Genomic DNA, 27,954 nt, shown 5'->3' with positions numbered 1-27,954 from the left:
AGGTTGAGCAATTGAATGCACCGTTGTTTGGTGTGTTATTTTGCATGATTGATCAAGGGTTACAAAAAGACAACACTGTTACAACTTGCCTGTGTACTGACAACAGGGTGTAAGTGTTTTAGAGAAAAAACGTGGCATATCTGAACGCGTGTGTCGATACACTAAAACGAGGTGAAAACAAAATAAGCGAAGAACCAGATATCACTATATTACGAATATAAAGTAGCAGATTTACCAGTTTTAACTGGTTAAATTTATTTTCACCATGGCATTAAACATCATCTGATTATAATTTTTGCATCTTCGATTGTAGTTCAGTGAAAGAACGAAAATGAAAATGTGTAAATGACTAGTTTTTAAATGTAAGTACCGATTTGAATTAATTTATGTGAAATATTGAGCAGTACATCACCAAAAAATATAAATAAAACAAAAGTTAATTAACTTAGTTAAGCAGGAAAAGTCCACAGCGGCCTGCTCCGTATCACAGAAATATTGTATTTGTCAGACACGCTAGAGAATAATATTTCCAATATATTTTCATGCAAACGAATTTCTAGGCAAGTTTGAAAGTGACTGAGAAATGTTCATAATAGCACTCTACTCTAATGGTGTCGGTTATTGGTTACTTTCATAAATGTAAATGTAAATGTTTCATGACCTTCACGCAAGGTACCTTAAAAACAACTAAAACTTGAGTTAATGTTTTCTGAGTTTGTTGCAGCCATTAAGATTACCCCCGTGTTGGCATTGTACTTCTCTTTTATCGGTGTATAAATCAAAATAGCTAAGAACTCACTGTGCTCAGCTAGTCGAAAACAACAAGTCCTTAATTAAATATGAAATAGTGAGTGTCGATCAATGAATGGGGTATTATCACGAAAACGTAAAGTTCTATTTTTGAGATATTTTGAATGATTACGACAAAAAACGCTGTACCAAAACGTTTAAAATTTTATTTTAATTAAATAATTGAAATTCAAATGTTACCCACGGCATGGATAGCATCTGTGATTATCACAAATTTAGATTGATCAACGTGTTGGTCATCATTTTATTGCGTTTACTCAATCAGCGTTAAAACGCGATGACCTCTATCGTGAATTCTGTTGGGAGATAAAAACTCATCGCCATAAAGCTTGTTTTATCATTTAAGCTGCTTCGCTAAAAGTTTTAATTAGAATTTAATGATGTTCGATTTTTATTGTTTGCGACGCAATAAACAAACTTCACTTACAATGTAAGAACTTGACTTTCAATAGCTTGTTTTCCATGAAATTTGGAAACTTAGGGAGCGATTGTATTACATTTCGTCGAACACCAATTCGCGGAAGACCAATTTGCGATTAACAATAACGCGGAATGTATTGTTTTGGGGAAAACCTTTTGACGGAAAGTACCATTTCGCGGAAAACTATTACGCAGAAAATAGCTTTTTTCGAATTTTCGCAGTAAACTATCTAATTAAGCCCATGGTTTTCGATCTTCTCACAAACAAAGTGTAATCCGCCCTTACTCGCTATCGTTCGTTCGAACCCAACTGAAGAATAGAACTAGAGGTCAGTAGATCTAGGAAAACAAATAAACCTAGATGGAGGTGCTTTCTACAGAGGGCATGCCCCGCACTTCCGTCGACGGGTTCGTGGCCTGCGGTTGTCTCACCGTGAATCATCTATTATAAAACGTTTACAGCACCTTGCACATTTCTTCATAGATTTCCGCAGGATAGTATACTCCGCTCGGCATTGTACCTAACTAAAGCTTGCTTCAGATAGTATTGGAACAAAACAATTGCGTGTATTGCAGTTATTTATTATTGAATTCAAGATCTTTTCTTACACAACTGTAGCATTTTCTTCATACTTTTAAGAAAAAATACGAATAAAATTATTCGTCACGGTTACGAAGGAATTCTCGAACTTTTCCTGTAATATGGCTCATTAGGTGGCGCACACTTTCTTCGTCTATCGTTTTGGCTATCTTATTTCACCAGGTCCTCATTTGATTGATGTCTTTGACAACTTTTCCCTTTGCCTTCAGTCTCCTCTTGATGTTTACCCAGTATTTCTCAATAGGGCGGAATTGGGGAAAATTGGTTGTGTTAAGGTCTTTCTCAACAAACTGGACCCCTTTCTCTGCATACCATTCTTGAACGACTTTGCTGTAATGACAGCTTGCCAAATCTTGCCAAAACATCACCGAATGGTGTTGAGATCGATTTAACGGCAAAATTCGTTTTTGGAAACCCTCCTTTTGGGCAACATCGAAGTTTCTGGCCAAATCACGGTCTGACAGATTGGGATTCCTGTTGATGGTCTTGAAAATCTTACCACGCAGTTTCCGGTCGACAGTTCCACTCCGATGATTAGCTTGGGACTTCCGAATCGTCGTCAATGTTTACTTATACCGTTTGACAACGCGCCATACGGTATTTCTGGGCAATTTCAGCTGTTTAGCTAGCCTAGATGCAGATTGCAGACCACAATGGATTTTACAAATGACTGTGCACAATTTTTTCCCTTCTTTCGACTTCCATGTTTTTTGTTTACAAAATACAGTCGTTTTGCGGAATGTCAAAAATACATAGGTGAAACTAACAAAATTTCTGGCACGAGGGTGTCAATAACTTCCAAATCCGTCCACCAAAAGCGCCACAATATGAGGAAAAGTTTGTTCCAATTCTAAATGAAGCAAGCTTTATCACTAAATTGAATATTATTAAATATTATGAAAAAAGAAGATTAGATCATTTGTGATCTTCCTAAAAGATGAATGAATTTACATATTTCGAGAAGCGATAGTGAAGGTATTAATTTAGCAAATGAAACTCTTTCTTTGAAACTATGTATAGGTCGTATTAAAATATCAACTCTTTAAAAAACCTAACAAAACCCAACTAAAAAAGAATAAATATCAATTCCACATAATATGTATGCTACGTATGCTAAATATAATAACTCAATCTCAAATTTAGCTAAATTGTGAAGCGCAGTTTCGGATTTTTTTATTTACTTTACAAAGAAAATCGTCTTGATATGTATAGCAGTGACTCGGAAGCTCAGCTTACGCACATATTCTGATATGAAAAGCAATAGAGACGGGGGTGTAAAATTATTCGAATTCGAAAAAAGTTATTCCAAAATATTCTCTTCAGTAATATATGAATATAGAATATAGTAGAATATAGTATAGTATAGTAGAATATAGTAAGTTTTTGACGTAGGACTACGTCCTACGTCCTAACAATCTTTCTCGAAAAGTGGTCAGGTTTTGAACGCTAATAGCTTAGCGGTTTCCCGATCGATTTTCAATATTTTTGCACCAATCGATCGAAACATCTAAGAATTGGCTCAAATAAAGAACGCAATTATTTCGTAAGTGTACACTATTGAAAAACTGAAAATAATGAAGCATTGTCCAACTAGAAATGCTCGCATTCTGATTGGTCGAAGAAAAGATGTCATCATGGTTTGCACATGTTTTTTGCAAAAAAGTGACAAAAACTCCTCGTCCCAGTCGGTTCTTTACGGCGCTTAAACCTATACCAATTTGAAATCTGTGCTTGGGAAGTACCTCAGATTGCAAAACCACCCTTCTTCTTCAAGCGATGTTATCGTTTCAGCATTAAACTAAGTCCAATGTGATGTCCTGAAGGTAAACAATTTTCTTAAAGTATAAAACCACCCCTTTCATTCAACCGCCCTTAACATTTAAGATTGAAATTAGTCCAAATTGGTTTCCTGAAGGTGAAACGTCATCGAAAGTGAGCGGTTACCTTTCCTTTTGCCAGATGGTATCCATATAGGTACTGCAATAATTTGTTCGAAACTGTTGTCTTGCCTTTGTGCATGTGACCTGACGCAGAATTCTCAAAGCGACGAAAATCAGCGACTCTCTTATCCGAGAATAGTTTTGAACGTTTCATTTGTTGCTTTGCATCAGTTAGTTCCTGGCAATTCTTTACATAGTTTCCATAGTCAAGCATTACATTTAGATTAATTTCTTTCGAGAGTATTGGACAAGACAAGACAGGAGGGACCCATAGTGATGCTAATGTTTATTTGACTGTCAACTCAGTATAACGCAGTAAGGTACTAAACATTTTGCATACAATTTTAACTTATCTAGTAGCTTTCAATCATGAGAATGAGTGAAACGCTGTAAAAAATTATCAACTTGCAAAAATTTAGATTTTTCAACCTGCAGCACAACCAAACCATTTTAACATAACTGTTGGCCACACTGGCCATAGACGCACCTTTCGTTAATCATGTAGCTTAATTGACAGTACACTTGCTTTATAACCAAAATGTAACGAACCGTGTTATAACTGGCAGGACGAGATAGATTCTTTGTAAAACATTTCCTGTGACGCAATTTTCGCCATCACCTTTATAACACACTTTGATAAAAATATCAGCTAGAGCTACAATTCTGTAATATTTTTGTTAGAATCACCTAATCGGGAATCTGCAATGATCAGAGCAAGAATGCTGAAACACCGTATAAGAAACAACAATAGCAACAAAATCGGTTACACCACCGCTGCATAGAAAATCGAGTTTTTTCATTAGTTTCTATACGAAAAAAGTCAATTCACTTACACATAATTTAAAATCGATACATCCAATAAAAAAAAAACATTGGATAAAAATCGGTGACCAAACTAGAATATTTTTAAAATTACAAGATAATTACTTAAATCGGTACAACCGTTGCTGACAAAAATTGAGCGATTTTCCGTCGAAAATTATGGCCTTTCCCCGGAGAAGATGATGACAAAACTCGGTTATTCATCACCAGCCGTTGATTATGTCAGCCGATCAAAAGTTCATCGTACATGTCCTTATACGCCAACCGATTCACCTTTCCAAGCAGAACGAGCTGTTTTTCACGTGACTTGCTGCTTTACACGTATTGCGTCAACTTAACTGGCCGCTTCACGCAATCTCGGACCTCCCGCTTATCTTCCTATGCCCCGTGCGCTCGCCGTGTGTCATCCTGCATTGGGAGGCCGCTGCTAGACAAATGGTCTCCGATGACTGCCGTGCCGGGCACGAAGGCTGTTTCTCGTTGTTTCTACCCCGATGCAGCTGTTCGCATGAAGTACGAGAGGCAAGTATCCTCGCGGGTGACATTCGCCGACAAGAAAGCGGTTTCTACATTAATTTACTTACTCTAACTACCACGACCAACACATCTGAAATATTCAAACGCTGAAAGGCGCTAACTTATCGGAAATAAAAACATTTCCAGCTGGAATGCTGCTCGGACTTGCTATTCCACTTTCTGTGTTTATGATCAATGGGTTCATGAGCGATCGATCGAAATAAAACAAGCAAAAAAGTGCAACATTATGCAAAAGACGTTTCACCGAGGACTGCGAGCAAAACTCGTCGTAGCAAAAGCCACCGAAACGAAATAAATAAGACATTTAATTCTGACGGCATACAACCGGTCAATGTGTTACTTAGCATAGGGCGCCATCCAGGAAGCACCAGTCGCACAAAAGTGGTTGTATTTCAGTGTACCACGGAATAACGAAGGCCGTCACACTACTGTTCCGGACGATGGACGGAAATCAAGCGAACGGAAGTTAGGTTGTTGGAAATGCAAGCGGAAGCATCGGATGTAGGTGTTCTTGATGACCGCGCTCCGTGACTTTGCTCCACTGTGACTGATTCTGGTACAAATAATGTGTGCTGAAGTTGTAAAACATCCAAATTTTCGGTATACTCAATTATGTAATTGTGGAAACAAGTTTCGTTTCGTCTCCCTTCTGCTACTAAGTGCAATAAATTTTTGGCAGGCTATATTTTACGACTCTCGATTGTTGGCAGCAGGCTTTCTGTGTATCACTTTGGTTTCGAACCGGTGGAAGAAAAATACAGCACAGATGGCCCCAGAGAACGTTTCCTGACTTTCTCGTTTTTCGGGTTTATTGAACACTTGGGTTGTAAGCTTTTTTTCTCTTTTCTCCATAAGGTGATGTCACTGCGACAACTGTGAAATGACAAATCCAGATGGTTGAATATTGTTGAAATATTAAAGTATAACGTTTAGTGTGGAGGCAATCAATGGTCTCCTGCTGAGCGTATTATTGAGGGAAGAAAAGTTTCACCCTGCTGTTTCTCTCGCTCTTCATCATTCAGGTTAATCAGCAACAATGAAGTTGTCCATTGGAAATTGTTAGACTAATCGTAGAGCGTTGTGCTTGAGTGTATCTCCAAAATTCTTAATTGAATACAAAAAAGTATTCATCAAATTTGTTGTCAACTACGTTCCCGTAATATATCTCCTTCTTAGATCCAGGAGATAATTCTTTGTAATACTAATGTCACGTTAACGAAACTTTCTTGACAGTTGGTCATTATCGGCGTCCATTTCTATCCAGCTTTCCGGTTTTCTAGTAAATTTACTCGATTACCCTCTGCTACATCATCCTCATAGAAGAAAATGACAGATTTTTACTCTGCATCCAAACTAGTATTGGGCATCGAAACAAAAATAATCGATGTTTTTGAATCGATGTCAATAGTCTCAAAAACATCGGCACATCGATTAAATCGAGTGTGAGACATCGATGTTAATTGAATCGATGTTCGATGTTGGCAAATGAAGGAAACGGAACGGCCGATGCTCGTATTTATTCAGCATTATTCCGATTTTTTTGCGTGTTTACTGATATGCTGACAAATCCTTATGTTTTGGCTGATATTGAGAAAAAATCCTGATTTTTTCTGACTTTAACTAAATGAATATATTGTTGCAAAGAATAAAACAAAGTGACGGTATGATGTTGTACCTTCTCGCCATTCTCCTTAATAGTCCGGTCTGTCGGTTCGCACATATGCAAAGTTTCGATAAAATTTAGAAAAATATTCATACTTTTACAAAAAAAAGCAGGATTTTAGCACAAAAAAAAACTATAGAAATAGCAACGCAGTCAACTGCGTTAATTGCGCCAATCTGAGTTGTGCTGATTTCAACGGATTAATTTTATCGGGACATCGATTTGAATCGAAAAACTAACATCGATGTGACCGATTTTCCTGTAAGCTCACATCGAATCGAAACATCGGAAAATCGATGCTGGAACATCGATGTTTCGATTTATCGATGTGACATCGCCCATTACTAATCCAAACAACCATCAGTATACATCATGGAACTCAATTGCTAAGTGGTATAACAGCAATACCGCGCGTCTAGATCAGCTAATCATTATACTTAGCACAATTTCGATATCGTTTATGAGCACTTTGTGCATGTTGTGGGATAAATAAGCACTTGAGCCTCAATGCACTCGAAGAAAATATGAGCGCTAACTGTTAACCAAATAACTAACCGAATCACGAAATCTAAATAATACTTTACGTAACTAATTGAATTAATTTAAAAATTTAATAAAAAGAAATTAATCAACAAACTACGAGAACCATAATCGAAACGAACGGACTCATGAATGGTCACCATAAATCGACTGTGAAGAACTAAAAAACGATACCAGTTAATCCAAAGATTGTAAGCGCTTTCAAACATCAGAGCTAGAGCCTTCAAAAACCGGTTTACCGAGCATCGTCACAACAACCCTATCTTCTAGGCACTCCTCGATTGCCTCGGAAGCTTAAGCTCAAGCTTAGGACTAATTGGGATTCCGCTAGACCAAGCCATGCATTTCTTGATCATTTGGTTACATTATAGAGATTCCGCTATTCTACAGCCTCTTGATACTTTATTCAAACGACCTACGTTTAGTTCCAACTTTTTCGCCACAAAAGAAAAACAAGCTCTTCACATGTTAAAACTGCATGATTCTCAAAATGAGCAGATCTATCGATGCATCTCACGACAGTGATGACCCGACCTGTCAATGATGTACCTACTGCCAATTGATTAAATTGCTGTACGTATGGTACAACATCGCAACATAATATTGCTATTGCATAGGTGCATGGCGCTCATGAAATGCGAACGAAGAAACTTCATAGAAGATTTTCTTCTCAAAACGTTTTGTGGCACACGTACTGCCATTTATGTGCGATCAAAATAAGACGTGGGAAAAAAGATTTTCAATCGTCGCCATCAGTAGCAAACATAAACATTGAGTACCCTGGTGAACACCTTCAAGCGAGCAGGCATAGACTCGTGATTTATTTATAGCGGCAATTTCGCTCGGTTTGTTTACAAATTAGATAGTTAAAGGTCACGCGACGCTGTTTCTACAGTGACCCAAACGGCCCTCTGCGAGAGATTTGTTTGGAGCTTCATTCGAGTCGAAATCATTTTGAAACTCCAAACAAGCTTCTCCACGTTCACTATATTCATAAAATATTTAAACAAACCAGAAATGCACTGCCGTCAACAATTTTGCATTCCATTAGTGCGATTTCCCCTAAATCACTCGAATTTAATGGCCTTAGTTATACAGTTCCGGAACGGGTTTGGAACTGCGAATAGCTACAAACTGCTAATGATTTGCTTCTCCTTGCCCACGCGTCTTATCATTCGGGGAGCAGTAGAGTTAAACGAATCAACGTAAGTTCTTGTCATCAGATTTGAACCGAAAGATCATCGTGGATCTTCATAATGTCAGAGTTGACGGAGTCGCCATTGTTAATAAACGATCTCGAAAATCGATACTTTCACTAATTTTCGAAAAACTTCACGGCGGCTGAGATACGAGGATACGCACAGCTCAAGGTCACAGCATTCAAAATAGTACCACCGTGGAAGCTAAATAACTGGTTTCATGTTTCGATGTCAGACGGTAATCTAAATTTCATAGCTGAACAATAGGTTTTATTGGTTAACACAATATAGCAGGCGTCCTTCACAACAACGGTCAGGTGCATGTACTACTTTGTGTGCTAACACCCATAAAATGAACCGTACCCAACGCGTTGGTTCGATTGCATGTAAAATCTTTACCTGTGGTTCAAAATTGGTACACAAAAATACATATTTTAATAGCTATATTGAATTAAAATGACAACAAATTGAGCTAATAATAAAACATTTAAACAAGTTTAGTATTAGTATAAATGTATTCATTTAGGAAAATTGATGAGATTTATTTGGTAAGCAGCGATAGTTATCTTCTGGTTGGGTCGAAATTATAAAAAATCTATTCTTTGAATTTTTCCCCAAATTTCTAAAAACATTTATAAGATAAAAGTTATTTAAATATAGTAATAAAATACTACGTTCCTACAACACATTTACAAACTTGTTTTGCGTCGCATTGCAAATTGAAAAATAACCCTGTGTCCCCTTCTTCATAAGAATTCGTGGAGGCACACTGGTTACCGCCACGCTTTTCATTGGAATCGGTGGAGCGTCATATACCGAATCGATAGGGTTCGACGAACTGAGCAATGTGTGTGTGTGTGTGTGTGTGTGTGTGTGTGTAACGCTCTTTTTGGTCGTCTGTTTCTCGAAGATGGCTAAACCAATCAATAAACTGTTACTCTCGTTTGAAAGGTGTCACTATACCTAGTAGATCACTATTGAATTGTTTTTCGATCTGACGTTCCGTTTAAACGTTATGAGCAAAAATGTGAAAGCTACAACACTCGATTATCTGTAGAACCACTTGACCAATTTCAATAATTTTAGTATCAAATGAAAGGTCTTTTTACTACCACATCTTGTGCAAAGTTTCGATAGCAAAGAATAGGTAGTTCAAAAGTTATGCTTGAAAACATGTATTGACTAGGTCTCAATTAGTCGAACGTTTCTCTGAGACGACCAAACCGATTAATGCGCTATTAGTCTCATTTGGCAGGTAATATAGCCGCATAGATTACTATTGATTTGTTTCTTGATTGGATGTCTAATTTGAAAGTTATGAGCAATCGTGTACAACATAATAAAATTTACAATTATTTGAAACGATTTCAACCAGATAATTTATCAGATTTCAATTATTTAATATCAAACAAGAGGCCTTATGGCTCTGAATATATCTACTAAATTTGATTAAAATTGGCCTTACAGGTCCAAAGTTATTTAATAAAACATTGATAAAATTATTTAGAAAAATTTAACTGCTATGAATCAAAAACGCGATCATTTGATCTAGCGTAAAAATGCGTAATTTACCAGGTGGTGTGTCTTTGGAAAAACCCTAGCACAACAAGGGTGACCAAAGATCCATCTATTAGGGTGATACAACTTTTTGTTTTTTCAAATGCGTCCAGAAAAGTACTGTGTTTTCACAAAAGTTGTATAACACAGTAAAATAAGCAACTTTGCTGTACATAGTAACTATCTATCTCTTACTGTTTGCGAAATGTTACGATTTGTTTAAAAATACAGTTTTTGATTGAAAAATTGAGGTATTGAAATGGTTTCGAGGAAAGTGATCCTACAGTTTTTCTTTTCTACTATCTATACCTATAAAAATAAATTTCTGTCCGTATGTTCCTTATAGAATCGAAAACTACTGAATCGATCGGAGTGAAAATTTGCATGTAGGGGTTTTTAGTGCCAGGGAAGGTTCTTATGATGGTTAGAGATCCCTCCCCCCACTAAGAGGGGGGCTCCCATACAAATGAAACACAAATTTCTGCATAACACGAGAACTAATTAATCAAATGGAACCAAATTTGGCATGTGGGTGTTTTTGGAGGCATAAATTTTTTCAATGATGAATTAGAACCCCTTACCTTTTTAGGAGGGGGAGAGGGGCTTCCATACAAGTTTCCTCATAACTCCAGAACTAATCAAGCAAATGGAACCAAATTTAGCATGTGGATGTTTTTGTAGGTAATTTTTTCCATGGTGAATTGAGACCCCTCCCCTCTTTAGCAGGGGAATTATGACCCCTCTCCCCTTTAAGAGGGGGTTGGGTGGTTGGTTTATTTATTAGAGACACTTTACACCGGGCGTTTCGGTGCATTCGTGTCTTTTGGCATAGTATTTACATTTTTTGTTTACAATTGCATAAATAATTCTGTTTCTTTCATGTAATTTAATATCTTCTCTTCAGTTACACTGTCATTTTGTAGTATTTGTTGTAGGCTTGATAGATGTATTGCATACAGCAGTGTGTCTTTTTCGCGAGCAACAACATGGTTGACATGAAACATCTGTATCCACGATAAACAGCTACGATAACTTTTTTTATTATTCTACACTTGAGAGGTTTCGCCTCTTATGATAACTTCATTGTTCTAACTTCCATGCAATAATGACAAACCTTCATCATACATTAGGCCGTATGAATAAAAAATATAGAGCAAATGCTTCATACGATTTAAACGGGAAAAGCAAAGTAAACTGTTTTATTCATACGGCCTATTGTCATAACATTTTGAAGTAGGGACAATATCTTTGTCTTTTGTGCGTTCATGATTTTTGATTCCCTGATTTTAGCACATTTTGTACTATGATATAAGTCAAAATAATTTTCCAAACCGAATTTATGGTCTTTTGGATAAGTTACATATCGAGTGCCGGACCCTGTATATTCGATAGGTTAATAAATATATATTTAGAGCTTTTCCTAGTCATTGTAACATTTAAAGTTTTGATTAAATGATTTTAAAAATGAATTTTTATAATGGTTCGATTTTGGAAACAAATTTTTTTAGCCTTATCACCGGAAGCGAACTGGTGCTATCAGGGATGGTTCGATCACTTTGAATCAATTTTGATTCATTTGACCGTAGCGTCTCAGCCGAGCCAAATATGACAATGTTACATATGAGACATTTGTAGAACTAGTTCTAATCTATAATTTTTCTGAACAAAGTTTTGCTGTATCTATTGTAGTTACGGTGCTACAACGCTAGTAACTCATCAGTGACTAAATGAACGTTCATTTAGTCACTAATAAGATACTAGCATTGTAGCGCTGTAACTACAAAAGATACAGCATAACTTCATTCAGAAAAATTATAGATAATAACCTGTTCTACAAATGTCCCATATCTAACTTTGTCATAATTTGTCCCGTTAAGACGGTACTGTCAAATGAATCAAAATTCAGTCAAAGTGATTGAACCATCCCTGGGTGCTATATTTGTATACGGCAAATTTTGGCTAAACCGAGCAACCTTTTTGATTCTGGTATAGAATTTGTTTGATAGTAATAATATTGTTGAAATTGTAAACGAATAAAGTATGTTTCCAGGCAGAAGAGGCGCCTGAAAAGTGGGATGTAAAATTGTTGTTAGCAGTGAAAAGTCCGTCCGACGTTTCTATTGATAGCCTAAAATCAAATTCCGATATGAAAATTTTTAAAATGCTTGGACATGCGATCTTCATTGTTGCTCTACATAGGTAACCGAAGTCTTTTGCGACGAATGCGCTAAGCATTAGTTTACCTCAATAGATATGGTAAACTATTTTGTTTTCGTGATATTCAACGTACACCCATTATAGCTCGTATTCATGCCGGTTAGCTACTTTTACACTTCCATGGTTAAATACGTAATAGTTTATAGTTAATGTAATCGTCTGCGTGACATTTTGGTTGAAATAATCATATCATTGTGGTTACCCATGAAACTTATCGTTGAAAGCGCTCACCGATTTGGATATATAAGAACATACAGTAACAAGAAACGGGTGTGCTATAATCATCCAGAACGAAATAACTAGATTAAAAGCACAGTCTTAACACTTCATTCATATCGTCACCAAATGGAATTGTCATCGTTCCACATCATCAATCACATTCGATCACGTCAATATTTTTTAGCTCATGAGAGCTTCACCAGTCGTCCGTATCGGACTGTATATCTTTGATAATTACTCACGTCACCTGTCATGCCGAGCGACGCAGTAGCAAACTCTGTCGCGAAGATTTGCGGCAAATAAATGTCAATATCATCCGCGGACAGATCGAACCGGTTTGCCGCTTTGATGTGTCTCAATCATGTATGTGTAGACCCTTTCGTAGCTGCCTCAAACAACACGATAGAATGGTATTACGACAAGCTGCGGTGTGGAAGAGGACAGTGCGGTTGTAGCAGAGGGAGAAAGGTTGAAGAAAAGAGATCGCCATTTTACGAATCTCCCAATGTACTTTTTTCCGTATGTGGTAATTGGGAAATGTGTATTATAGAAGATGTTAAAATAATCTGTACCGCATTGATGACAATCTTTGAACAGTATTATTTGTTATTTATTTGTATAATCCATCCGACCGGATTATCTAGGTATACGATTGGCTACATCATGCTCAGTTGGGCTATGTATAATTGCTGCTGATCTCATAAAGCATTCGCAACATATTCGTATCTAGGTTGAGAAGGATTCAGATTGGCATTAAAATGTGACAGTACCGCTGTAATTCCCATACACAATAAAAATCGATTGTAAAGTACGAGTCTAAAGACTGGCACGCCACGCTGAATGATTGTAAAAGATTTGTTCCATCTATATGATACAAAAGCTTTTTCACTACTCAACAAAATCAAAAATTAAGTAGGCGACTAGTAATGTTCACTTTATCTTCTTATGCAAATTGGAAGGAATTTCTAACCGATGAGAATAAATCAACTTTAAAGAGCTGCACCAAACTACTAGTTTTCATAGATCCCTCTGAATATCAGTGCCCAGGCTAGACTTACAAGATGGAAGAGGATATAATAGTTATCCTTTGAGGCGATGGGACTGGCTCATGAAATTAATAATATTGAGTCACTTGTTATTAAGGAATATGTTTGTCAAAAGCGTGCAATTAATGTCATTTGCTACGCAACGAGTAACACTCTTGTGAAAACATCTCTTTCAAACTGAGTCTCTTCCACACAAAAAGCTTTGTTTGTTATCTTATTGCTGCAGTTAGGGTTTCAGCATCGGGTTTTGCCTGTTTCTATTTTGGGCCTACCCTCTGTTCTCCGAGATTATTTTAAAATTTTCATATCAAGGCTGACCAATACAAGCCGTCTACCAGCCAGTTCCAATTGCAGCCGAATCTTGAGTCACCCCAATAAACAATGAACTCTTCTTTGAGACACATTTTTGGATTCGTTGGCGACAATTATCAAATTGGATGAGTAAATATGTGATCTCCTTTTTGTATTTGTGTTGGATAGAATGCTTGCGACACATATCGTGACCGGGAAAATCGATCCACACGGATCAAATTCAGCAAGCCTAAGAGTCGATGTTGAATTTACCATTCTCCGCATTCCTCATTCGTAATAAATAAGTCAAACATGAAGAACAGGTGACTGCCAATTGTACCCCTGTTGTCATACCTGCTAGGGAGGATCTAATTTTACTTACAACCAAGTCGGCAGTGATCTCCGAGTGATCCCTTCAATGAATAACGGAATTGGAGCATGAAAAGAAATTAAAGTAATTTTTTGTATATTCTCGATATTGAACATAAATATTTGCTCGCAACTTACAACAAACTTTTAATTTTGGTGCACCCTACGAGTTGTATGTAAAATAGCAGATTGGATCGTCCATAAAAGTCCACGCAATTATGTTGCCCTGTACGAAGAAAAGTTGTTCAGTTGTTTGTGGTTCGATTGTCAGTCAGTAAAACCAGCTGCTGCTGTTATTGGTTCGACGAAAGTTAGTCTATCTTGGTTCTCGTACGGTCTACAAAGTGATCCCTTCAATGAATAACGGAATTGGAGCATGAAAAGAAATTAAAGTAATTTTTTGTATATTCTCGATATTGAACATAAATATTTGCTCGCAACTTACAACAAACTTTTAATTTTGGTGCACCCTACGAGTTGTATGTAAAATAGCAGATTGGATCGTCCATAAAAGTCCACGCAATTATGTTGCCCTGTACGAAGAAAAGTTGTTCAGTTGTTTGTGGTTCGATTGTCAGTCAGTAAAACCAGCTGCTGCTGTTATTGGTTCGACGAAAGTTAGTCTATCTTGGTTCTCGTACGGTCTACAAACAGCGCTATAAAAACTGCGGTGCGAGAGCTTACTTCTTGATAGTTGCAAATAATTACGCACTCAAAGTGAGTGGAGAAAACCGCACTACCAGGGTGGGTGGTAGTCGGCCGCATGTGCATACACAAAGACTGAATCAATATAGACTGAGAAAAAGTGTCTTGATGAATTGCTCATAATAACACCGGGAAAGGCGTTGCGCATAATTCAACGGCGTTTATTGTTGGTACATGATTAAATGTGCGGTTCAGTACTGTCGCCATCCAAAACGACAAAGCCATCGAATAGTTAGACCTGCGATGTGATCTGTGGCGTCTGCAGTAGTAGATTGATTTGTTGATGTGTGGTCTGTGGAAGTAAATCATTGCGATTTTTGTGGTTTCGGTAGCCTAGCTTTTAAATACCACAGGGTCTGAAAATGTTAACACTCACCGCGCCTAATAATAATTATATACATCGAATAGCTCTTTAGCAATAACTCACTAACCTGAAAAAAGTGTTAGATATGAAACCAATGAAGATTAAGTATGGTGATTCGAGAAGGCTGCATAGATAATAAATCAGAAAAAATGTGCATAAGTGACATACGAACAATAATATTTGTGTACGTTATAGTCACCATTAGGAATCGAACAACTTTGTAGGTCACCGAGGACCAAGAGAAGTATTGTGTATAGGACGCAAATGAGGCAGCAAGTGTCTAGCATTATCATAACGAATTGCATTTGCTTTCGGCCGCAGCCCTTTGCATCTACCTTGCCGCCGCTCAGGAACCGAATACTAGCTCCGTAGGGGACAGTTTCAACTGTTCACGTACAACCACAGCGAACCTGTCTAGACACCTTCCAGCAATAAAACTTGTTGTGATAGTGCAATGTTACGTAAACACCTTGCCGTCGAGGAAAGATCAACTACCAACTGAGTTTAGCAAAGTACCTTTCCATCCTAATTAATGAGATGACGTTTTTATTGCACCTAACTGGTGTAGTTTTTATCACTCATAAGTCTTCGAGTGATTGACATCTCACAGTCATAAATCTCATTAAGCGCTAGCCGCATATCGGCGCAACTAATTACTATTTTATGTTGTCATATTTGTGTTTAGTGTCGCGGGACCTGCAAGTTTCGTTTTGACACAATTTTTGGTCAAATCATTGAAATCATGAAGATATTGTTGTATACACTTCAAACAATCAATTCGACCATCAAAAGTAATTCGACTTACATTTCCATGTCCAAATTTAATTTGATCAAACTAACAAGCAGCCCGATTTATTTCGCGGTATTGAAACAGGTAAATTTGTTCGCCAAAAGCCTTCTCGGTAGTAAATCATATTTTTCAATCATGTCCAACATGACCGATTTTTTACCTGCTTTATATATAATATTGAGTCGGCAGCAGACTAGAATTTTCACTAGACTACGTCAACCATGAGAATGCAAAACTTCCTCTGGTTAAGGGAGAATATGTGAAAAAGGTGCTAACAATAGCTTATGCACAACTGGATATATAAAAAGCAAAATTATAGCAAAAAGGGCCCTAATCAACTATTCGATCGATGTACGTTGTATGCTGTACTCCAGCCACAAATCGGGCCTGTGTCCGTGAAGTGTGGAACTCTGTATAGAACACGATCATTCGATAGTAAGGCTTCGAAGCAAATACAACAGTTTAGCGGTGGTGGCATCGACCTGTTGGAACCATTTCAGCACAACAAAAAATCGAGAAAATTGAAAACAATCCGTTTCAAATAAGCGTACAAAAATGCCGTAAATATGGGTGTGGCAGTAAGCGAAGTTAATCAACGCGTTGTTGAAGGAGCTATCAACAGAAGGTGCCATAACACGGAAGAATCTGTTGCGGAAGTATGTTTGATTCAAACAAGTTTACTGACGTCACGTTTCGACTAAGAATATAGCATCGGTTCGGTTTTGGCAACACGCTAGAAAAATTTAGGGTACGGGAGGGGGTTTCCAGCCAATTAAGCGGTAGTCTGAACAATATTCGAGACAAGATTTTTATACCAGTTGATAGAATAATATTTACTGAATATCGGCGTGTATTTTGGTCTTAATAAAACGCTACTGAAGTTGAGTTATAATCGCGAGAAATGATGAAGTCGCTGCGGCTAAATTGAGTCCATTTTCTATAGTGGTGTCTGTGTTTTCCGACCGGCCGAAATAGCCAGCACAGAGAATAAATGCTTTTCAAAAACAGATCAAAAGGGAGACCGATGGATAACGTGTCACTGTTGCCTACATTCCGGGCTCTTTGAAGATAACTAGCTTTGCAGTGACGACAGCTTGCTGCTGGCGCTAGTGTATCATTGAATCGTGCATATACATTAGCACCAGAAGCAAGTGGTTGTCACTCAAATACTAGTTATGTCAACACGATAGAATAGTTTCAGGAGTAACTGCCTCGCACATTGGTAGTAGTGTAAATAGAGCATCATATGCTGAAATTAAAAACAAGATGCTGCAAGTGCTAGTGAATGAAAATTGATTTATATTTTCATGTCAGAAGGGAATTTTTGTGTTCTTCCGTGATAAAAAGAAGTAGAATGGTAACTGGTAACCCGAAATATGCTGAAACCTGTGTGAACTGGCCGCCCTGCTCTTTGTTATTGTTTTGGTGGTTTGTTTTAGTTGGCAGTTTCAAGTGCGAATATTGCATTTTCCGATCGAATTTCTATCTTAATCGTTAGGAAAACGAAATGTGAAACCGATTAAACCCACTAGGTCAGTACAAACAAATCGTGTTTATGTGCATTGTCTACATAAACAAATGATGTCATGTTGAGAATGACATTTGAACCATTTTTAATTTGCACGTCGTGCAAACCAGCGGGGTTCAAATTAAAAAGTGTTCAGATTAAAAATGGTCAAACGAACGGGGGTCCACGGTATTCACAGCTGTTTAGTTTCTAGAATAAGTAAACGTGATCATAATTGTGAGTTTTCCAAACCATCATCAAGAGCGGATAAGCGTAAACGATTGCTGCTGGTTTTTTCAGCCTGATTACGCGCCAGTGGAAAAACAGTGGTTTTGATGTTTATTGAACAAAATTTAGTAAATTACTTACTTTTTATGAAAATACTTATAACACATTAAAGCTTAAGAGTGCAACATTGGTTTCAGTTGTGTTATATAACGACAAAGTTTTTATTTGGGAAAGCTCAGCAAAAAAAGGTAATATATGCCGAACTTGGTAGCGTGCTGGGAATACCCTTCCGTACCCTATGTTGCCAAAATCAAATTGTGCCTTTTTAAATTTTTAATTTACTATCGCTATTGATTGTTTAAAACAAAATTAAGGTGTACCAATCTATTATAATGATCGGAAGCAGAAGCGGAACCAGATTAGAATGAGTCTCGCTTCCAATGCATCCCAATGTCGTATCAAAGTGCAAGTTTCATAAACGACATAGTTTCATTCAAATTTTATTACGAAACTTGCCGCAAAATTCACTAAGCCAAGCCGGGAATTGTCCGCTAGGCCTTCAGAATAGCCTTGGAATGGCCAGTATTCGAAGAAAACATTCTGGGATGTTTGCTTCGTTTAAAAAAGTATAAAAATGATTAATATTTTCTTGAGACGGTAGTTTTTTTTTACAATTGACAAAGGGACGGTAGAAAAAAGTAATGACATTTTAGAATGAAGGAGAAAGAGCGGAAAGGTGAGGGGGGGGGGGGGGGTTATTAGTAGCTACGCTTAGCAAGTAGTCGTTGTGACTCCTACCTTTTGTCCAACGCATGGGTCGAATCAAGCTATAATCTGAGATTACAACCGGATTCGAACCCACAACACCCGCCAGGGCATGTGGCTTGCTGGTACTAATGTACCTTTAAACCATAGAGGCGCTGGACAAAAGGAGACTGCACAACTCCCTTATTAAGCGCGCGACGTATCTTTAAACTCCATCATCTGGTGGGTTGGGTTATTTATAGATTCAAATTGTGCCTCTACCTCGATCTATTGTAATCGAACCACCGAATTGAGAAGTTTTAATCTAATCTAGCTCTTTCTCCTTCACTCTAAAAGTTCATTACTTTCTTCTACCGTCTCTTCGTCAATTGTGAAAGAACTACCGTTTCAAAAGCATATTAACTTACATGCCTGACCAGGAGGTTGGCCTATAAAAATGATTTTCGAATACGGGTTCGAATATGGAACCGTGCCAAAAATCAACCGTGTCAAAATCGAACTGGTACTGTATAATATTTAAAATGTTTCTATCCTTACAATTTCACACTTCGCAAGTTTAAACGGAATATTAAACGTTAAGCGTAGATTGTTTTGACAACCGCACGCGTTACATTTTTTCAATTTTTTCAGAAAATAGGTGCGAAATATTTTCTTTCAAATGCATTTATATCGCCGTAATAATCGGAAGAGAGGGACACCAAGGAGTATTCCAATGTTGCTTAGGTATTTTTGAAAAAGTACCCGAGTATCGTGTATTTTGTTTCGACTAATATTGAAACGAGTTAAGTAGAGAGGCGTGATAAAATTTTGTACGTTCATATGGAAAGTCCAGAGCTGCCCTATCGTGCTTTGGGAGAAAAAGTTTACCTGTAATTCAACCATCTCAAGAATGTTGCAAAGGTTCAAGGACCGATTGGCATTGGTTCATAAACCAGGAGCTGGAATGAAACCGAGAGCATGAAGACGGAGAGAAAGTCAAGGCTAATTTCACCCGAAATACCAATATTTTAACACGTGATGGTGCCAAGAAGGTCGGTGTTTCACAAAGCTAGGTCCAAAAAGTCCAAACGAAAGCTAGATTACATGCATATAAGGTTCAAAATTTTTCAAATCGCTATGAATGCCAGCAAACTGTTTCCAAAACCCATGCTTGAAAGTTCTACACGAAAAAGTTGACCAAATACAGCTTCTGAGTGATGGATGGCGAAATATACGTCGTAGCTGAGTTTTGTCCAGGAAAAGATAAGTTCAAAGTGAATTATCGTTTCAAAAAGAAGAAAATACCAAAACTTGGTAGTTGGTAGGCCATCTGCACCTGCGGCAAGGAAAGAGAAATTTGCATCACAGAAGGTATCCTTAATAGTAAAATTTACATGACTGAGGGTCTCCAAAACCGTCTTTTGCCATTTTTGGAGCAGCGCAATAAAAAAGCACTATTTTGGCAAGATTTAACATCATGTGTCTCTATTCTATTGAGATATTATGAGGCATATTCGGTACACCGGTGCATAAAATGCATTTTATTCGCAAGAACATGAACCCACCAAACTACCCTGAACTACGATTGAAGCCTATCAGGCCATGATGGAGCGAGAACTCAGAAAGACTAACTTAAGGACGGTGTTGAGCGAAAGTCTCGACTATTTTACTAAACCCCTAACTTTCTAACCTATAAAATATGCGATGCCCAAAATTAGACGCGCTTACGGTAGTTATTATTTCAGAACGTTTGAATTTTTAATGAAAACATACGCCAGCATACTGAAGCGTTACAAGCCAAAAACCTGATCGTATCACTAATTAAGAATCTATCATTGGTGAAAGGATATAAAAGTAAGTTACCAACAACAGATCTAAGTTAACCTGATCAGCAGGCTGATCATGCTACGGTTATAGGTACACGAATATCCGCAAACCAGAAGGCCCTTGCCAAGAAGCAATAAGCAATTGCACAATGGGTTCGCAGCCAATCACACTCCGGTACGATATGATGATTGGAAGTGAGCAGTAGGTTATAGACAACGCCACACCGTGTCGTTCAAGGTGTTCAACTAATTTTCAGTTCTATGACCACGGTGGCGGCAAACACAGGCGACAAGTCACAGGTTTCAGATCTCGGGAGACCGTTCGCATGCTCTTTCTCGCTCTTTATCCATTCACATCTCTCGCTGTCTCTCCCTCTCGTCCGACGGTTTCCGCAGCGTTAGAAGTACGCGTTAGTTTCGATTTAGCCGCGACTGCCATCACACACAGGTGCGCTGAAAGAGCAGGTGAAAGAAGTTACAAACTAAACCACAAAAGTCCAACGGATTGATCAGCAGAAGGAAGGGAACAGAATGCTGACCAGCTCGGCTTAGAATCGTTCAGCCTCGCCGGGATGTGTTGTTTAGTGTCCGCAGCATTCAAGGTCACCATTGACACACAACGCTAGATGTGTTGAAGGAATTGGTATTGTTGTCGCCTTTGTCATTTAGTCGAACTTGCAAATCAGGTACACCCGGCAGAAGAGGGTCGCAAACGGTTCGTGTTTTGAGAATTCCAAAAGACGTTGTTTAATGAATACTGATTAGCAGCGTTTGTGAGAAACAGAGCCGTTTGTCATACGTAACGGTCATTAGAAATTCAAGACAATCAATCCTGCCGCTATTTGTGTAGATTAATCATTTGTCAAATATGCTACACACCGGGAATAGAAAACTGCAATGCGAATCAGTATGTTGCGACGAAAATTGACATGACGCTAACCGTGGGTCTTTTCTGTATCATTTCAGATTGTTTATGGATGCACGATCAAAACAACGAACACAAATTAAACCGCAACGAGACAACAAATCCCAATGGACGTCATAGGTTTGGTGGCTAGCTTGGAAAAACGAAAACGAAAGTACAAAGCAAGTGCAGTGCAAATGAAACTCTAGTGGTCAACGAAAAAAATCAAAAAATTCTACTACAGTTTAGAGTTTGAAAGTTCGAAAAAAGAAGATTATACAGATAGTAGAGATGTATTCGTTATTTTTAGTGTTAGTGTTTACATTTGTATCCGTCCCAAAACAAAGTCTTTCGCTGGAGACATTGTTTCAATTGGAAGGGGATGACGAAACAGGAGGAGGGAGTGATTTCTCTAGTCCACTATACGAAGAAAGTTACGATACATCACTAGATGATGATCAAAATCGCTATCAGCAACAGCAATCAGACCAACAACCTTCGGCAGTGTTAGATGAGGTGTACTATCGGGTGACGCCGGCTGCTCAGGAGAGTGAAAGTGAAAGAACGTTTATCACGAGTAGTACAACAACGGGAAACAGTATTCTTACAGGAGCTGCCGAAGAAGAAGAAGACGAAGATCTGCCATCAACTGACCGCACCAACAGCAATGACGGTACATCATCTGAAGATACCAAAGCTAGTGTACCGCAAGCATTCGTTGGGGGAACCCCCAATCGGGATACATACAGTAGTCGCAGCTTAGATCACAATACTGCGGATTCACTGCAGTCCTCGACAGTGCTCGAAACTAGCATCGCAAATAATTTCCTCTACACTAGCGTACGATACAACGATACTTATCATTCCAGTAATTCTGATGAAAGTTTAGAGAAAACTTCTGACGACACACTGGATAGTGCGGAGGATGACCAGCAATTCATGCTTACTACCACGAACATTCCGCCGCTTTCTATCCCGGACGTGCCGGTAAAGCCCACAAAGCCGCACATCGATGAGAGCAAAATTTCCAAGACTGAATTACTTGCCCGAATGATTACCGATAAGAACCTCCGGTTACCGATTGCCATCCTAGTGGACACTTCCAACGATTCGCTCATTTATTCGAAGAAGGTTTTTGATGCTACACTTGTACCCAAATCACCGATGGACGTAATTTTAATACGCTACAACAGTACAGGTGAGTAAATTGTCCTCTCAAAACATACGTGTTGTTAGACATGTTTCTTGCATAATCACAATCACAGTGGAAAAAACCTTGTTGCTCTGTGCCACATTATGAAAGCATTGGTGGGAGTCATTTGGTATAAGCGCACTTTACAATTGCAAAGGCTCGGAACCGCAGTTCACAGTTCGATAGTTGTTTCCCCTCAGATGATTAAATTCAGTTTAGAATATGATCCATTTCATACTTTAACTTTAGCTAATTTCTGTGTTATAAAAACTGTTGAGATTTATGTTATGTGTACCTTCTCGCATATGCGTATATGTGGTGTGTTGTCATTAAGAAAAAACCCGGAGGGTTCAGCCTAAGACAATCTAATTGAAATTATTAAATTTCTAGAAGGCTACACATAGATAAATATGTCGAACTAGCTATGTAAACACCAGCTAGAACTCACAAACAGATAACACGCCACATACCAGAGTGTGCCGACTCGGGCCAGCAGGAAGAATTCATATTGGAATCGATTCCAACAGCCTCGGCGTCGCATGGTTTAGTTTGGCTCGTGGATCGATTTAATTTAATCGGAACAAAGCAAAACCGGTTTCTGTGCGACGAACTAGATCGACGTTTAGATCGTACAATCGCTTCGCTGGATTGCGCTCGGAGACTGACACCAGCAGTTGGAGTATTATTTATGCTCCGGGGATTCACTTTTAATAATAGTATAATATACTAAAGACTTTCCGGTAGGATTCAGTTAAAATATTCAGAAAAAAAGCGTCTAACGACAACCAGGGACGGAGTACGTTGAAAACAAATCGTCAGCTGGTTAATTGGTTTTGTATTTAGAGCCTAGAAAAATAACGCACTGTTGAATGTCAATGACGTAGGATACAGAAGCTTAAAATATAAAAGGTACAACGGGGTGGGGTAGGTAACGGCCACGCGATTCAAACTCCCCTACTCCCCTTCCTTCAATTATTTTCATTTTCTCCATAAATTTGATCATTTACCTTATTTACTAAATACAGTTGGATTTTTAATTTGCAACAAATGCGTGTCATCTATGTTACCAAAATCGAGACCCTTTTTGTTGTGAAAAAATTGAATGTAAATGCGTTAGAAATTGACTAAATGTTATTAATCAACGATTGCAACCTTTTTTGTTCACAAAATCCGCCAAGAGTTATCTGTCCGGTGGAAGTAAGTTTTTGGCGACCTAAGGTAAGACGCAGTCCTAGGGCAATAAAAATATTATTGTTCGAAACATTCTATAACCGCAAACAATTTTTCATGAACACACTTAGGGCAATATTTTTGCGTCATTTAAAGTATGTATGCGGAAACTGACTGATATTTAAGCATATTTTTGGAAGTAACATATTTTGTGTTGCCAAAAACGGATACTTTTGTTGCCAAAATCGAGGCATGCCAAAATCGAACCATGCCGAATTCGAAATCGCACTGTACTGTTGTTGCTGAATATTATATCAAGAAGAGCACTGTGGAGATTGCCTTCACAGTCACTGAGAACCTTGAGTTCGATTCCATAATAAACAATTTATTACCACCATTTATTATTACCATCAGTTCTAAGACTGAAACATTGTTCAAAAATAATGATACCGTCATTCAGGGATGCTTGCAACACCTCTGTGCATCGCGCTTTTAACAGGTCAAACGAAATTATTTATTAACATAACCATTTGCAGTCAAAACCGTTTTAAAAAAGGGGCGTTTATCTATAACCATTACTATATGACAAACAGCAACTTCGAGCTTTCGTGTTGTTACTTCCAATATATCGCAACTTGAAGCATTTGTGTAATAAATAATTTTTGTGATAGACAGTATGACACAGTAAGTTTGCATCTGTATGGTTTTGTTTTCTCTTCTGGCATATATAAATTGAAAATTTCCTTCAAAATGCAATTCGGAGCTCGCCTATATGTTGCATTTTCACCGGATATCTTTAAAAAAGCGATAGATTAATTTGGGAAGCAAAACATGCCTCTAATATCTCTTATTTCTTGTCAACACACTCAAAATGTATAAAAATAATCGTTCACAATTTAAAATAAAATTTATATTCGTAAGGAACGCAAAATCTGAAAAAGTGCTGCAAGCAACATCCATATTTTCGGTTCTTTCTACAGATTCGTTTAGATGCTATTTTTTCTCATAATCACAATTCAAAAGTACTAACCACTATACAATGGTACAGTATCTTGATGGTACAGTTCGAAAGTTATTCCAAGTCAAAGTTAAGTGCTGCAAGTTTCCCCGGATGACAGTAATTAAATTTGAATGTATTCTCGGGTAAATTTTCAAATAGACCTAAGTGACAATGAGAGATTCTCTTTGCGTTTCCTCTCTTCCGTCTTTCACGGCTACATAAATGCATAGAAAAGGAAATTTTCAAAACATTTAGCTAACTAGTGACCCCGGCAACCGGTTTATGCAAAGCTGATGTGTTAAAATACTTTAGGATCGCCGTATAAAGCAGAAGAGAGGAGACGCGAAGAGAATCTCTCATTGTCACTTAGGTCTATTTGAAAATTTACCCGAGTATTGAATATATATTTTACTTCGAAACTTTTTATAATCCTACTATACACGTTATAAGGGTCCGGTAGCTGTCTAAAATGCGCCGCCCCGCTAATTTCTGTTTACATTTTAAATACAAGAAAAATCTGCAACATTATGCTCATGCGTTCAACGTGAAGCAAGCATGCGCAGCCGTTGAAGTAGTCGTAGTGAATGAATGAAATAAAATCCATCCTGCAACGCATTTCGTTATGATGTAATGAGATACTATACTATACTATGAGATACTATGAGATACATGCAATAATGCATATCGTCAAGGTTTGGGAAACTAAAAGTTAAAAGAGACGAAAACTTATCCAATTTAATTCTACTATGTATATTTTATTCACGACAGATACGTATTTCGCCTACGACTTGCAGGCTTCCTCAGTGTCTGTTTTCGAACTGACTGTTTTCGAATACAGACACTGAGGAAGCCTGCAAGTCATAGGCGAAATACGTATCTGTCGTGAATAAAATATACATAGTAGAATAAAATTGGATAAGTTTTCTTCTCTTTTAATTTTAGGTTTCGTATTCTACTAAGACGCTCCAAAAACTTTAGTGAACAATCAAGGCAACTAACTCAATCATAAAATTAATCTTTCCATTAAATTCGGATTTCGTTTTCGCTTTTAACCCTTTTCAACTCTGTTGTTCGAGTTGTCGAATCCTGACACTATTTTGTATGTTTGTTTTTTGCCAGCTTCCCTTCGACAAAACTCAATTTTCTTTGCTCAATTTGGTTCACGGACGGAATACCGTATACTGTTATACTGCAAGCTAATTTTTTGAAAACGCTGAAGTGAAAAATTTTAATTTATCGAATTTTCTGCTCTCTCCCCACACATCTTGTTTCACCTTGGGAACACCTATGTTTCATTACTTTATTCTAGCGTTTCCAACGTCTATATGATAAAATATGGTTAAATATTTTGACAACTGATAATAACATCAAAATACCAAATAAACAGTTAACCTCAATCAGATAACGTTTGACATTCTATTTTCTCTAGGAATCACGAAATCTATCAGTTTCCGTAACACGAAATCGCTGATGGAAGCCATCAACTCGTTACAACCATCATACGATAGCAATACTCCAGCTTACTACAGTATACTGCGAACCTGTCAAGAAATTCCCTACGACAGTGCCATCTTTCTAGCAACCTCCAATGCGGTCGTCGTTGAAAAGAATATCGCCCACGATGCAGCGCTGGCATTGCTGAGGAAACGCATTCGAGTAAGCTACGCCTAATCCCAAAATCAGAAAGCTCAATGATTAATAGCCATTTTCTTTCGCAGCTTTACATCATTTGGTTCGGAGACGAAGTGGATGCTAATCTGTCAGATCAACATCTGGATAGTCAAACTGGACTTCACGAATTGGCATATAAAACCGGCGGTCGAGTTATACGATTCGAAATCGACCATCATTTTGGAAATAATCCAGTACTGGTAAATTATAAATATCGTATAGAAAAATGTGGCAAAAGGTATTAAAACCACCCATTTTTCGATTTCTTTTCCCTATCAAACTTCCAGACCACGCTAGTATCGGAAAGCGAGCTGCACGGTGATCATACCATCCCGATTCCCGTCACTGCCGACATCAATAGTTTATATTTCAAGCTGCACGGAAGCCTCGGATCGGCCACACTCCAAACACCTAACGGTGATTAGTAGATTTAAAATTACTTTGATTCTATAACCTACTATTACGGTTAAAACTAAGAGGTTCACAACGCTTACGTTGCAGACCTGTTTACTTGTTTCACAAATGCTTTGTCCAACTATGTTCTTTCTTGATAGTTGTTTCGAATACTTCAATAGCGTACAAATAATGTAACCGTTGTTATTTATGTACAAAGTACACTGTTGCTTTAAGTAAAATTGCCAGTAAGATTAGATTTAGTTATCCACTCCAGGATTTCCACTACCCGATACATGTAGGCAAACATTTCCGATATTTCACGGGCAATGTCCGATTTAAAGGCAGACAAAATTCCTTCTTTAATCACTTGATCATGCAATATTTAAATGATAAATTGCATTGAAATTATGTTTAAGATTTTTTGCTCAAAACGTACGAAATATGTAAAAGCATTGGATTATTTCAGAATCCAAAAACGTCTTATATAAAAGAAAACTTTTATCTATGACTGACGATTCAAGCAATGCAAAGCTTCCGATTTGAATGATTAATGTAATAATATTCATTGAGGCAGTAAGTGTGCTTTACCCACAAACGAATACAAATTGCTGCCAATCTAAAATATTTCATTACGAATAAACAACAACGTAATTAAACGGCATCGGTAATGACAACCCTGAGAACAATGATATAATAATTAACCACTCTAAGTAAGTATTCCCATTAAGGATGAAGTACAAATGATCGTTCTATGACCCCTTCTCTGCTAGGTTAAATCTGCTCAATCATCGTTTCCTTCAGTTGATCGCACCCAATTATGTCAATAACAATTACACCTACCCTGCAGAGCATTGTTTTGTTCTTACTAATCATATATCATTACTATTCACTGTTTGACTAACCGAAGCAGTATGTGTTAAATGTTAGCTCTAAGAATCAACCCAATATTTTTTTTAATTCTGAAGATTTAAAATCAGTTTATAGTGATAAAATGACAACGAAGTTGGATTACTGTTAAATGATTCGAGAGCAATTTTTAATTTTTTTTAATCAGCTACTGAAGAATTATTCGTTAGTGTTTCCAGGTTCATTTTCATGTGTCCATTTCATCTTTCTATTATTTGATGACTGTCCCTAACAATAGTCATTTTATGACCATCACTTGCTTGTTTCACCTACGGCGGATCACTTTGTACATACGTTGCTCCTGTTCATGATTTGCTCGA

The 27,954-nt window shown here is 37.7% G+C and overlaps 2 protein-coding genes across 6 annotated transcripts in view; one reads left to right on the top strand and one right to left on the bottom strand.

The window, feature by feature from the left end:
• Window positions 1-27,954, bottom strand: part of LOC128732903 (uncharacterized) — a 69,367-nt gene that overhangs the window by 25,575 nt on the left and 15,838 nt on the right. The window contains exon 1 of one of the 2 annotated variants that reach the window (XM_053826343.1): window positions 14,245-14,317. The exons of the other annotated variant lie outside the window; for it this stretch is intronic. Coding sequence (XP_053682318.1) covers window positions 14,245-14,302 — 58 coding nt within the window. The 5' untranslated portion in view covers window positions 14,303-14,317. Of the gene's footprint in view, window positions 1-14,244; window positions 14,318-27,954 lie in introns of those variants that run through there. 2 annotated transcript variants of the gene reach the window in all.
• LOC128732904 (uncharacterized) lies at window positions 267-27,723 on the top strand. 4 transcript variants are annotated; one of them, XM_053826347.1, is made up of 5 exons: window positions 267-362; window positions 21,362-22,497; window positions 26,091-26,317; window positions 26,380-26,532; window positions 26,620-27,723. In XM_053826347.1, exons 2-5 carry the CDS (start codon window positions 21,591-21,593, stop codon window positions 26,755-26,757), a joined length of 1,425 nt encoding a protein of 474 aa, XP_053682322.1. In that variant the 5' UTR covers window positions 267-362; window positions 21,362-21,590; the 3' UTR covers window positions 26,758-27,723. The 4 variants fall into 4 exon arrangements, with proteins under 4 accessions (XP_053682322.1, XP_053682321.1, XP_053682319.1 ...); XM_053826346.1 differs by lacking the exon at window positions 267-362 and adding an exon at window positions 20,862-21,038; XM_053826344.1 differs by lacking the exon at window positions 267-362 and adding an exon at window positions 20,862-21,081.

The sequence above is a fragment of the Sabethes cyaneus genome, chromosome 1 (genome assembly GCF_943734655.1).
Source record: "Sabethes cyaneus chromosome 1, idSabCyanKW18_F2, whole genome shotgun sequence".
NCBI lineage: Eukaryota > Metazoa > Arthropoda > Insecta > Diptera > Culicidae > Sabethes > Sabethes cyaneus.
Note: the sequence above shows the minus strand (reverse complement) of the source record. Positions and strands in the feature narration are given on the sequence as shown.

What these genes read in the sequence shown, in the direction of transcription:
- LOC128732904 (XM_053826347.1), top strand. Translation starts at nt 21,591, where the DNA reads ATGTATTCGTTATTTTTAGTGTTAGTGTTTACATTTGTATCCGTCCCA. An exon ending in AATACGCTACAACAGTACAG is followed by an intron (nt 22,498 to 26,090) that starts GTGAGTAAATTG and finishes TATTTTCTCTAG; the next exon opens with GAATCACGAAATCTATCAGT. An exon ending in TTGGAAATAATCCAGTACTG is followed by an intron (nt 26,533 to 26,619) that starts GTAAATTATAAA and finishes TCAAACTTCCAG; the next exon opens with ACCACGCTAGTATCGGAAAG.